Raw genomic sequence first — 13,670 nt, forward strand, 5'->3', positions numbered from 1 at the left:
TCGAAATTTCCATTATATAGTAGATTACAAAATACAAAAAATAATCATCAAAATGCCACTAATCATAAAATCTTTAATTATTAACTCAAATTTATTTTTTAGTTTTTTAAAAATATATCATATTTCCGATCTATGTCGATATTTTAAATCTGCCGTAGACAAGATAAAACGACATAAAAGAAAAAAAGGGGGAGACACGGAAAATCGTGAATTGGGGAACGCCGCTACTTCCCTTATATTTTGATAATTTGAATGGAGGACTAAGAGCGTAATTTAAAGAAACTTACGAGGGCATTCACGTAAAAACATAGATATTCACGAACCAAATTGCGTGCTCGAGAGATCAGAGGCCCAAATTGAATTGAACCCTTAAAAATAAATAAAATAAATAAATAAAAACTTACATATAAAAGCAAACAAAAACCGTATTAAATTCTTTTTAAACTAGTTTGGGATTTTTGTTATTTCGTTTTAGTTTTTTTCCTTCCACGCCGCAGAGGAGAAAGAAGAATACGACGCAGAAACAAAGAAACCCTAATAACAAACTTCTGTATCTAATGGAGCAATTTTCCCTTGTTTGTCTCTCTTTTTCTATGTGATTTTTGAAAAATTATAAGAGGGAAAAGAGAATTCAAAGGATGATAAACAAGACTGCCTAATCGGGAATCTCTATGCTGTTCTTGTTGTAATCTAATGGCGGACAGTGAACAGATCACCGCCACATGGGGGACATGGGAGGAGCTTTTACTGGCTTGTGCAGTCAAGCGCCATGGATTTAAGGACTGGAATTCTGTAGCCATGGAAGTTCAGGCTCGTTCTTCTCTTCCTCATCTCTTAACTACCGCCCGTAACTGCGAACTTAAATTCCAAGACCTTAAACGACGGTTTACTTCTTTTCGAAACGATGCCGTTTTGAGTCAGAACGGCGCAGGAATTGCCGATAAGGTCGATAGCGCCGTACCTTGGGTTGATGAGTTGAGGAAACTCCGCGTTGCCGAACTTCGACGAGAGGTCCAGCGCTATGATGTTTCAATCAAGTAAATCTCTATCGGTTTTGTTATTTTTGTTCTTAAAATTTTCAGATCTGAGTTCATCTTATTGAGATTCTCGGCAGCTCGTTGCAGTTGAAGGTCAAGAAATTGGAGGAGGAGCGAGAACAAGGCGTGAACGACAGAGAAGCCAGCACTGGAAAACCAGATCTAAAAACGGAGTCCAGAGAGAGACGATCAGAAAACGACAAAAATCTCTTCGGAGAACCAGACCACCGGTCCGGACCAAACGGAACAGTTGCAAAACCATCGGCGGTTCCCGGAGAAGATTCCGACCGGGAGGACTTCTCTGTCAACCAATCCAATTCCACCGGTTCCAAAAGCGGCAACCGTAAAAGCACCGCCGAAATCGCCAAATCCGAAACCAAACCGGATTTCGCCGGTTCATATAGACCAGAACAGAACCGGAGAGCCGCCGAACCAGCCGGTCCGCAGTCAGATGACGGCAGTACGGATACTGTGGTTAAGAACCCGACGTGTGACATATCGGAGACAAAAAAGAAGGAAACACAACGAGTCGACGATTCGTCCGAGTTAGCCGACTCGGAGGCTCAGTCAAACGGCGGAGGCACGACGACGAGGGAGAGCAGCGAAGTACAGAGCTCGGCGAGTTTGACGGGGAGGATGAAGAGGAAGAGACTCCTCAGGAAGGAGATCTCCGGCGGTAGCAGCGGCAATGAACCTCGCCGGACGGCCGCAGTTAAGTCGCAGCGGTTCGACGAGGTTCTGCAGAAGATACGAGCGCACAAACATGGCTCCTTGTTCGAATCTCGTCTCCAAAGTCAGGTAAACATTTCTCCATTTTTCTCTTTCTTTAAATAAAATAAAATAAAATAATCATGTTTTTATTTTAGGAATGTATTTAGGCTTAAAATAATCATAACAATCTAGTTCTAATAAAAACCTTTTTTAAAAAAGTAAAAATTAGGAATAGAAACAAAATATACATTAAAATTGATGGGACTAGTCAATATTATGTCTAAATTAAAACATTTATTCATTTGGGATGATAAATATGAGAATTGAAGCTTAAAATTTAAGTTTTAGGCATAGGAATTAAAATTATATATCGGTAATTTCTGTTATTTTGAAGATTTGTAACACAAAAATTGATTTGAAGATATCGATCCAATTCTATTAAAAGCTTTACGACCAATAAATTTGGACCATTTCAAATTGCACATAAATAAAAAAGAAGAAAAAAAGTGGGGGACCATTCGCTTAAAAGCTTCGACCCACGTTGCTTTTCATTTCTACTTTTGTTTTGGAATTTTTTTAAAATAATATAATTTTTATGTTATTATTAAAATACACTTGCAAAGAATAGATAGATAAATAGAGTTGTTTTGTTCAATACTAAGATAATTTTTGGATAAAGCGTCTTCTTATCCAGAAATTTTGTGAGATGATTGTACTGTAGACCAAATCTTGAACCCAAAATGGAATCTGCGCATTTTTTAAACCGATATTTTTCTTTTACAGTTTCCTTGCTTTATCACAGTAAAAATTATGGAAACAATCTTATTGTACACATTTGGCTCTCGCATACATCATTTCTTTTAATCCTTAATCTTGATTCTCGATAGTCATATACTTTTGCCTTCAATTCCAACACTCTCTATATACACCCTGCTTTCGGTTCTTACTCTTTGACTCTCTCTACTCTTGTTAATTACTCCCTTTTAATAAAAGAGCAAGAGTGAATAACAAGAGAAAATAGAGAGTGAGATATCATCTTTTTGCATAAGGTTTTGTTTGGGTAATTTCAAACTCTATTTGGGCCTTTCAAAACGGGTTCTTTTACCCGCAAGGAACAAAAAAATCAAAATAATATTCTATGAGACCGGTTCTATTTTATGATTTTTTTTCCAAATCAATAAATAAAATTAGTTTCCAGAATTTGTATCGACAAATTGAATGTCATCTCAAATACATGCCCTTTTAGATGTGTTATAACGTTCTAGAAAATTCTATAGTTCGGTAAGTGGTTTTGAAATCTAAGTCAGACACCCAATTCTCCCTTCTTCTTTTTCTAATTTTATTATTTCATTTTTTTTTAAAAAGGTAAAACAAAGTAGAATAGTTGGTTCGATAATAATAGGGTAAAAACTTGTTAAAAAATCGAACTAATTTTTTTCTTGACCACTCTATTATTTTGAATGCGAAAGTTTAACTTGTGCTTTATTTTACTCTTTTTTTATTTTTATTTTTTTAATTTGGGGAAAAAATCAAAATCGAAGGGTCATGAAGAGATAATATTTTGTCCCGGCGTATTGGATGTGCTTTTTGGCTAGCGATTAATATTTGAAATAACTTGGGCCATTCCCATGGCTGATAGGCCTTCGTTTACCCCACTCGACTCCCGTTTGGCCCTCCCTAGCTGAGTCATCAACCATTTTCTGTCTGTAGGGTTTTTCGTATAATCTATTTCCTTTTAGGGTCGCGACAGGCCTGGATATGTGGGTGTTGCCCTTAAAATATTACTAAAACTAATAGAGTTCCAGCCCTTTCCTTAAGATCTTCTGTGCTAATTATTCTAGACCAAGTAATTGAAAAGTTGGTAAGGAGGAATGTTGTGGAATTTCAATCAAGTGCTTTTGACGCTTTGACCAACTTGGTTTTCAGCTGATTTTGTGGCTTTTTTATTAATGTTTTTTTTTCATTATTATTATCACAGAACGACCTGTGTAAGTAAGTAACCCACCATGATTTTTCTTGCAGGAAACGGAAGAGTACAAGGCCATGATCCGGCAGCATTTGGACCTAGAAATAGTTCAAACCAAGATCAATTCTGGCTCTTATTCCTCCAGCCATGCATTTTACCGAGATCTCTTGCTTCTTTTCAACAATGTGGTTACCTTCTTCCCTAAGTCCTCCAAGGAATTTGTAGCTGCTTGTCAACTCCGTCTTCTCATCTCCAATGAAATGAAGAAGAGTCTGCAGGTTGCTCGGATTGACCCGTCACCTGAAGTAGTAGATTCGTCCCCGATTCCTTCCCGATCCAAGGGACCTGATCTTGAAGGATCACAGTCCTTGCTTGCCAAGCAGAAGTCATCTGTTCCTATAATAGTTTGTCGGAAACGAAGCAAAATTTCATCTAAGCCTTCATCGACTGGTCTTGGTGAAAAAGGTGAGCGGAGCAATGATGATGAGAAGCCAGCCGTGGATCTAAAATCAAGTATCAAAATTGTTTCAAACCTTGTTGAAGACGAGGATACTACAAAAGATAGCAAGGTTAAAGAGAAACCCATAACTGGAGCCAGAAGCATGAGAAGAAGCAATGATAGTGCCACAAACTCAAGTGGCCCTAGTAGCATCAAGAAACAGAATACGAATTCCAGATGGAAACCCAGTTCGGCCAACGAAACAGAGACACCAACCCCAGATAAGAAAAAATCTGAGACGGTAGCATTGGAGAAGAAGCGTAGTGCAGCTGATTTCTTGAAGAGGATCAAGCAGAACTCACCTGCAGAGACTATAAAGAGAAATGGCAGAGGTGGAAGTAGCAGTGTTGGTCATGTGGCTCCAGAACAGAAGAAAGGCAGTGGCAAAAGTGATAAAGGAAAGGAGAAAATGTCGACGATGAAGCAAAGCAACGACAAGCGCCCAAAGGAGGATGCCAGCCCTTCTAAGCGCAGTGTCGGGAGACCGCCTAAGAAGGCAGCAGAGGCTGATCCCACACCGATAAAAAGAGCCAGAGAAGGGGGTGGTAAAGAACCTCTCAAGCGGCCGAGAAAAAAAGCTAAACGGTGACGATCTGTAGTGTTTTGTGTATACCAATAGGACGCAATCTGCAGTGTATCGATCTGTATTGCATTTAATTATTTTTTTTAACTTCTAATTTGTTACACAAGAAAGTTGGCCACTATTTTCTTTTAACCATATTGTTAAATCCATTTAGGGCCTTTTTTAAGGGGAAAATTCAATCTAATTTTCACGGCTAATTATTTGGAAAGATCAGGACCGCTGATTGAAGAGAACCATTTTGTTCCAAGTACAAGAGTCTGTGTGGTCTATGTTGGAAAGAAAGATGATAGAATCTGATATTAATTTAATTTCTTATTTAATATTTCAACTCACAGATATAAATCTTTTTAATATCTGTCTGTCTATGGCCTACTTATTTTACTTTTGTTAGCTGTTAGTAGGTATGTTTAGCTTTTCTAAACCAGGCAACTTAAAAGTTTATACATGGGTCACATCTTAAATCACTATTCAAATAATGTTACACAAGTATCATCAGCTTTCCTATGTTAATTCTTACCATTGCCAAAAATAAATAAAAATGGAGAATAATAAGATAAGAAGAAGACAACCAACCCCATCCTGAGAACCATTCTCTATGCTAATAGAGCAAAAACCCCATAGTTAACCTAAGCAAGGGAACATTCAACTCAATCCTTGTATATTTTACAGAAGAAGGGCCTTGAGATTTAGGTGTGTCACTCCCCCAACTCAACTCAAAAGTTGCTTACCACATCCAGTCGTCTTTTTATCAAAAGGATGTTGTTGCAGAATGAACCACCTTCATTTGGAAACAATTATCGTTATTCCCGGTCCATAGATTGCCCATGTGAGAACCGGTGACCACCTTCGTCTGTCATAAAAGCAACCAAACCAGACAGTGTATCAAGGGATGTAGAGTTACAATTCATGAATGTGTACGTGATAAGCTGAAGAATATAAACCACCAAGAAGCATGAACAAATTCAGTTGCCCAATACTCAAAATTCCTAAAGTGATCAACACGATGTTGACAAGCATGGGTTAGGGAATGAGTAAATGAAAAGCATAGGATGAGATTGATATGAAATTTACCGCTTCCGACTTCAGAAATATCTCCAAGTTTATTAATGGCATCAATAAGTGATTGTTCATGGTCCTGGACAGAGTAAGTTAGTACATCAATTAAAAGGGAATGGAATAGAATGAAAGACTGCAGCCATATCAAATGTTTCTTACATTGAGAACTTTCTTTGCCCTTTCAATTTCAACGGGATCTGGATGATTTGAACCAAAGACTCTCTCCACCTAACCAAATGAAGGAAAAAAATGTTTATGGATGCTAGAAAGACAACAAATTCATAAAGGTCAAAAGAATAAATCCCAGGTGCCTGTACCTCTCGAATTAGAGTTTCTGTATGGAGTATCCGTATATCATCGGATGTCTTTTTGCCAATGCCATTTTGGGATGGCAAAAAATCTTTTCTGGTTTGAGACTTGGGGACTCCTCTGCCTCTGCCTGCACCAGAGCCATCGCGGCCGACAGAACGGTTCATTCCATGACCTGATCCACCATAACCACCTCTATGTGGGATTCCAGGATCCTCATCAACCCATTGGATGTCCTCGGGAGATATCTGCACAGCATAATTAAGGTAAGGACAAGCGAACCATACCATTGTAATCCGTTTGTAAAACTCGGATCTTTAAATCCGGTAAAACTTCAAATAGGTGTACGGAATGGAGTATCCCATCACTATTAGACACTATTGACATAACCATCATATCAACAGGGGCAGAAAAACACGCTGAAGAAGAACCCTTCAGCATGTTTAAATCATCAATCCAACAGATTTCAGGATATACATACACATGACCATACCATCTTAAATTTGGATATTCACACAAGGCCCATCAGAAAAGGGAAAAGGCATGAACGATGCAGCTTTAAATTTTATACCTACAAACTCGCTGACCTTCATACTCCATTAAGTTCAACACTGTTTACTGTTCCTGTCCTTAGAAATTTGGAAGTTAGGAAATTCCTAAAGTCTGCCTCCAACATATATACTTTTAGTTACCAAAATCCCAGGTAACTTGATGCCCATTGAGTTCAAATGTAACTACTATCTAATTCTATAACATTTAAAGAAATCTTTAATCTTCTAAGGTAACTTTAACCTATCACTTGATTCAATCCAAATTGTTTGTAAGCCCCTATGCATACCGGTTTAGCCATAATTAACTTAATAATCATAGGTAATGATGATCATGATTGTCCTTTAAAATTATTCAGAAAACTTACAATATAGCTGAACAAGCAATTATTGACTTCTTTGAAAAGGTGGTCAAGCGAAATATACTAATCAGCAAAGAACATTATCCACCCACCATATCCTGACAATTCAGTCTAGCTCTCCAAGTAAATTGACATTTCCCTAAAATCGCCCCCCATCACCACCAGTGTTTTAAAAAGCCCTCTCGGGCACGCGCCTAGGCCCAAGGTGCTGGTCTAGCGCCTCACCTTGGAAAAGCGAGGTTCACAAAATAAGGCATGCCTTAGGCGCACGCCTTTTGTGAAGTCCCAAGGATCAAAGCCATGCGCCTTGGGGCTTTTCAATTATTTTTAAAAAATAGTAATAATTAAGGATTTTCCTTCTTTATTAACTAAAAGGATCAAGTTTACCAAATCTAGATGCAAGATTTCTTGTGTTTTGGGTCCCTTTTTTCTATATTTCCACTTCAATTATACTCTCTCTTTTTAATGTAATATTTTTATATATAGTGCGCCTCACAAAAAAAAAAAAAGCCCGCACTTTTTTGTGTGCCTTGCGCCTAGGCTCTAGAGGGCCATTGCGCTGTAAGGCGCCTTGGGCATTTAAAAACACTGATCACCACCACCACAAAATAAAGAAACCACTTTATTTATTTGAGTTTGGATGGAAACCATGATGTTGATCTTCCTAAACGCTACCAGCTAAGAGAAAGAATCACATCTTTTCCAAATTTCAACCTTCTTGAATTTGGCGAAGATCAGAGAAGATTTAGATAAAAAGGAGGGTTGAGCAAGCAGGAATAAATATAGATTTTCAAGATATCCTTAAAAAATCTTGGGTTCAAATATGAAAATCACCAGAATTCGAATAAAGACCCATGCAACAACGAGAAAGGTGAAGTTGATCTAAAAACTTGAGATCAGAAAGAGATCTCCTGAAATGGAAGTAATGAGAAAGAGACAGAGGATCGGCATTCCACAACAGGACAAGATTAACTATAGTACCTTTGCATAAAGAAATCATACAGGCAGTAGGCACATAAAGAGGATATGGAAGGTGTCACTGCCAAGTGCCAATCCAGTGATCCTCTGAAGAAAGATATGAAAACCATCACCCCTCCCCAACAAAGTACCTGACGCAGTTTTTTAATTTCTGCAACTCCTAAAAAAGCATGCCTCTAGCAACCTATTACTTTCATCAGTTCTATTAACATGGAAAACAAAATTATGCAGAATTTATTGGCAAAACAATTTAAAGGCAATGAGTAGAATCGATTTCAAAGATTTGAATTTAATTACCAAACACTGAAAGGAAATTAAGGGAGTACATTCAGATTAATATAACAGCAAAAAGATTACGGACTAGGGTGCTGCTTCGATAAATATCATAAGAAGAACAATCTGAGCTGTAGCCGTTCAAGCCGTAAAACATCATGTGAGGTCAGACGGGATGCCTCATGAGATTAGTTGAGGTGCACGTAAGTTGGATTGGACACTCACAAAAATTTAGAAAAGAGAGGGAAAAAACCAGTACCCCCACCCCACATATATATTTATAATTTTTGGATTCACCATTGAAGGTCTCAATAATTTTCACACATATCCAGATATGGAAATATATAACCAGGTGATGCAAATGATTATACAGTGAGGGTATAACCGTAAAAGTGAGAATGCAAGTATCTTAAGTTCAAATAGCATGTATTAGATAGATATACCTCTGTGAGATTAACCCACTCCCATGTCTCATTAGCAGAACCGATATCATAAACCAAAGCATGTCGTCCCTGAGAAGACACTGATATATTTTCAACAACTTTCCTTACTGAAATATGCATTAGTGTACCAGTGGAAAAAGATAGTTCACCTCAGCAGCATTGTAATCAGTTATAACAGCTTCATAAAAGTTATTATCATCCGGCCATCTAGTTCTTACTTTCCTCCCAATAAGTGGATTCAATGTTGCTCCTTCAGCCGGCTCAATGGCTCCGGAAGAAACTCTATTAGCAACTTGACTCCTACCACTAGGAACTGGGGTTTGGTACTGTTTAGCTGAGGATGCCCCAGGTAATATCTGGGGAAAGGGAAGAATATAAACAAAACAAAATGAAGAATAAATAAATCCAATCAGGACTAATGCATCCGAACTTACAGATTTTTGTTTTTTGCCCTTGGTGGTAGGGATAGCTCCTCTTTTTGCAACAGATGAGGATGGCTGATGAGGAGGAGGAACAGATTGTTGATGGAAGGATGGAGATGGGCCAGTAAAGGACTGTGGAGGCACCAAATGGGTTAGTTTCTGTTTCTTGCGCGATGCAGAGACAGTAGGGCTGGGTATAGGATCATGAATGGCTTGGCTGGTACTGAGCTTGCCAGTTTGATGCCCACCTGCCTGTCTCCATTCCCTACAACATGACCCAAAAAGTATCCATCAATATTAAGAAGAGCCCTCAGCAGTACAACCTCCTAAAACACTGGTTAATATTTCTCTTTATCGAGTTATCAGACCTTATACTTCTAATCATGTCATCTGCATTAACCCGTCCTAAAAGCTCCCTATGCTCCTCATTGGACAATCTTAACTCTTTTCTGAGTTCAGTAATCAAACTTTCTTTCTCCTGAAGAAAATACATTTCATGTAGCAATCATTTAAACCTGATCAAACAAATTTACCACTATTAGACACATGAAATAGAAACAAAAAGTACCCAAGTAATGGCATCAGCTTGAGCTTTAAAGGCTCTAAGAACAGAACTGTAAGCTTCCTTCTCAAGTTGATGAATTTGAGCTTCCATGTCAGTTTCACCATACATCCTGGGATATGGAACAGAACCCATGACTGATCTTCCATTCCCTGAAACACGGCCCCCTCCTCTTGCCATTCTATTCTGGTGAGATGGAGGGAGATCATCATCAGTTCCTGGAATGGATGGCAGAACAAAAAATTAGACAGCTGAATTCAAATGATAGATGCCAGGGACAAATGTAGTCATTGTCTTCCTGAAAAAAAAAATGTTAAAAGACTGACTAAACCATAGATCAGAAAAAATACTTAGCTCCTTCCTAATGTGAACAGGTTAAAAAACGTTTTGATTGAGGCTAAGGAAGTACTGGATACCTTCAAAAAGGCAGAAGGTCAGTCTAAGTCTTGCACTCAAAGGAGAATCGTTAACATGTGTGCAAGTGCGGCAATAGCTTAGACATGAACTGCGTAAATTGAATAAAAAACTGATAAAACTAGTTCCCTTCCTTCACAGATATTTTTAAATGCTAAAAAACCAAATAACCAATTATCCAATCCAAACAACTACAGTCTACAAATATTTTCATACTTGCTGTGTTCTAAACCAGCTCGTCATGACTCATGGTTGAGAAGTCACATATAATGAGAAAATAAAGTGTTTCCTGCCTATTTATTCAATAACAGATTTGAGCTGATATAAAGAGTAGAGATTTGGAGAAAAAGAAAAACAAAACCAAATGCCTTAGGAAAATACAACTAAAGATAACTGAGAACTACATTTCAATTTCAACAGCTTGTCACATTCTGAATAGGTATAGCAACAATTGTGAGGTTAAAGCTCATAAATACAAAAGGGTCCAAATTTTTATATCCAACACATCCCGAAGGTAAGGTAATAGCCTGCAGGCTGCAACCCCTAGTAGTTAAGAATTTTCCGGAAGAAAGATGGAAAATATAAAGAATTCCATAAAAAAACTAGTGTAAAAGGCTGAAAAACTCGCGTGTTCCTCCGAGCAACCTACAAGCTCCCTAAGCCCCAGAATGCAAGATTGGAAGCCCAATTCTCAAAACTAGGCGGCAACCTAAAAATCCGAAATTATAACACTTGAAAACCCTAATAACTGAAAAAGAAGCATCGTGAGAGTTAACTTACCGCTACTATCATAGGGTTCGTAGTCCATAGCCAGTTCGCAACCGAGCGAAAACCCTTGAATACAGTGAGAAAGACAGCAAGAAGAATAATGTAGAAAAGGAAATCGGAGAGAGCGGAGAGTAGAGGGCGCCGAGGAATGCCGAGTTTGGAGCTCAAATCTGCCGGAAAGAAGACGAATCTCCGGCGAAGTGCGGCAGAAGTTGGGGGTTGAGATTGAGATTAAAGTGAAGGGAATTGAAGTGAATCACGAACAAATGGGAATCGACGGCGATGTACAATGAAAACACTCGACTCCTGACCTGAGTTTGGGACTGAGTTTGTGTGTGCAAGAACAATTTTTTGGTCGCCAAAATTATTTTTTTTTTAAAAAAAAAAAAAAAAAAAAAAAAAGCTTTTTGCCCTTTTTTTTCTTTCTTTGTTTCCTAATAAAAAAAAAGGGGGACAGACGGATGCGAACTCGATTTACAGCCGAATTGTTTTCGAGCTTATAATTGCATTCAATTCCGCCCCGCAGGCCTTCCCAGACCAATTCAACCTAATGAGCTTGGGCTTGGACTTGGACCAGAGAATTGGCTAAAACCCCTACTAAATTAGGGAAATTAGAGAAATTGTGATGTAGCTAAACAAAATTAATTGTTACTAGAAAATATTTGTGAAAGTGAAGTTAATATGAATTTAGGAGAAGAATGTGAAAGGTTATCTTCTCATTTTTATATGCGTGTATTTACCATAGAACCATCCTAATATAAATTAATATTTTTCTAAAAGTTATGTCTTGTACTGTCTCGACCCTTTTTCTTACTTACAAGTTTTTTTTTAGTAACATAACACCAAAAAGCAACCTAAATTACATGCTAAGACGCAAACACAATAAATTACTCGGATTAAGGAGTATGGAGAAGAGAAGAAACTTATATCTTGGGGCATATATCCCAACAATCTCCCACTTGCACTAAAATTGATGAGAGATAAGTTGGTGAGACATGTATCTTAGGACATACTCTATACCCAACATGCTATCCCACTTGCCCTAATGCACTAGAGACATGTCTTGTAGTTTAGACATTCTAGGAGGCTCTCTCGCACTTTAACGTAGAGAATCATTTTATATAATTCAAAATTGTTATGTCAATAAATATCATATGGTCACCATTATGATGTTTCTCTCATTCTGTTTTTACTCATACAAATTGGTGTCTTTGAATATTCTCATACTTTGTTCTTATACCACATTATCTCATTAAGTGGATAGACTAATTCATGAAAGTATTTGAAACAATATTAAAATATTTTAGAATATACCATGGCTATGCATTTTATTGCTTCTCAAGCAAAAATATTGCCTTGTAGTTCAATTTACACCACATAGGATAAAACATAGATTTCTCTAAAATCTTGTATGAAACAGTGTATCACATAAAAGGTCTGATCTTACACTTTAAGCATCAACGTCTCATTTTTCATAATTTAGTGTTTAAATTCAATGGTTACCATTGATTTAACCGATATAACTAATGAGTTGTATATTAAATGTTAATTAAGTCTCATGTAAGAATTACATCTCCTCAACACTTGAGGTATCTTTGAAAGTTTTTTCTTGGACATATCAACTTCGTTGTAAAATGATACATTGTCATTCCATCTGAAGCTATAGCATCAAACATTCAACAACAACTTTGTAAATGTAAGATGCATGAGATAAACTCATCGTCATGTCCTCAATATCTCTATATGGACATTTAATATACAAAATCATTTTAGATCAATTATTTGGAATTGGTTAAATAATCAAACTTTCGTACTCATCTTTACTTCATTCATAATGAGTAAATATCAATAGAAAACAGATAAATACCCACTTTTCATTTTATTGTCTATACAAGATTATTGTCATCGTTCAAAGTCATGAGTTATGATATTATATTAAACCTTTATACTTAAAAGATCCTAATTGTGAAATTCATTTCTTAAATGAATATCACAATTTTGAAATCATTTGCAATTCAATCTTTGAAAATTTGCTTGAATCTGTGTAGATGCATTGAAATTCTTTTCATAAAAGAATTAATTCATTTTTACATATCTCATATGCAACAATGAATCAAATAATGCATAAAGACTATATTGTAGTAACTAATGAGAAAATTGACTCATAGTCTATTTTTACCCACCAGTTCTAGAGCTGGTTTTCGCCTTACGCCAAGAGTCTTACTTTCAAGTTCTCTATCTCCAAGTTCTACACTTTCAAGTTTCCTTTGTGTAGATCCATTCACATCTTTTGGTTTTACCCCATCAAGGTGAAGAGATTGAGTTTCGTGCGGTGAAGGGATTGATTAATATGATTAATTGTTCTATAAATAATCATTTTATGTTAAGAGGTGTTGAATTGTATGTCGAAAATTGGGTTGTTCCTCAATGGAGGCCGAGGAGAGGCCTCACCTTCTTCCTTTTTCTCTAGGTATTTAGTATCATTAGGTTAATTTTTATTTTCGGATTATGAGTTTTTATTTTCAGATTATAAACGTGTACTGTAACGTATCCTATCGGTTTGTCTATGAATTGATGAGGTAATTCTTTCATGTAGTTCTTGGATCAAACATTCTTTGTATTTGATGAGTTTCTTTTAACTTTGTGCTTAATTTAGAATTATGTTTTTCTTGAATCTTGTTTAATTTAAACTTGCTTTTATGTGATGGATTGACGCCCCTATCATGATTGCATGTCTCA

At 37.0% G+C, this 13,670-nt stretch overlaps 2 protein-coding genes across 6 annotated transcripts; one reads left to right on the top strand and one right to left on the bottom strand.

The window, feature by feature from the left end:
• The first annotated feature begins 414 nt into the window (after window positions 1-414).
• On the top strand, window positions 415-5,004 carry LOC120085356 (DNA-binding bromodomain-containing protein). The gene is made up of 3 exons (XM_039041298.2): window positions 415-1,037; window positions 1,115-1,835; window positions 3,771-5,004. Exons 1-3 carry the CDS (start codon window positions 694-696, stop codon window positions 4,800-4,802), a joined length of 2,097 nt encoding a protein of 698 aa, XP_038897226.1. The 5' UTR covers window positions 415-693; the 3' UTR covers window positions 4,803-5,004.
• Window positions 5,005-5,208: 204 nt separating this feature from the next.
• Window positions 5,209-11,402, bottom strand: EML4 (Emsy N Terminus (ENT) domain-containing protein). 5 transcript variants are annotated; one of them, XM_039041300.2, is made up of 11 exons: window positions 10,944-11,344; window positions 10,166-10,254; window positions 9,756-9,967; window positions 9,556-9,665; window positions 9,200-9,452; window positions 8,915-9,121; window positions 8,766-8,834; window positions 6,170-6,409; window positions 6,012-6,080; window positions 5,868-5,931; window positions 5,209-5,646 (listed from the first exon to the last, which is right to left on the bottom strand). In XM_039041300.2, the coding sequence occupies exons 3-11, from the start codon at window positions 9,927-9,929 to the stop codon at window positions 5,597-5,599; spliced, it is 1,236 nt and encodes a 411-aa protein (XP_038897228.1). In that variant the 5' UTR covers window positions 9,930-9,967; window positions 10,166-10,254; window positions 10,944-11,344; the 3' UTR covers window positions 5,209-5,596. The 5 variants fall into 5 exon arrangements, with proteins under 5 accessions (XP_038897228.1, XP_090173871.1, XP_038897227.2 ...); XM_090317745.1 differs by having other exon boundaries at window positions 9,556-9,702; window positions 9,803-9,967; window positions 10,944-11,232; XM_039041299.2 differs by lacking the exon at window positions 10,166-10,254 and having other exon boundaries at window positions 10,944-11,402.
• Between the last annotated feature and the right edge of the window lie 2,268 nt (window positions 11,403-13,670).

This window comes from Benincasa hispida, chromosome 9, assembly GCF_027475165.1.
Source record: "Benincasa hispida cultivar pf3 chromosome 9, pf3_genome.v1.1, whole genome shotgun sequence".
NCBI lineage: Eukaryota > Viridiplantae > Streptophyta > Magnoliopsida > Cucurbitales > Cucurbitaceae > Benincasa > Benincasa hispida.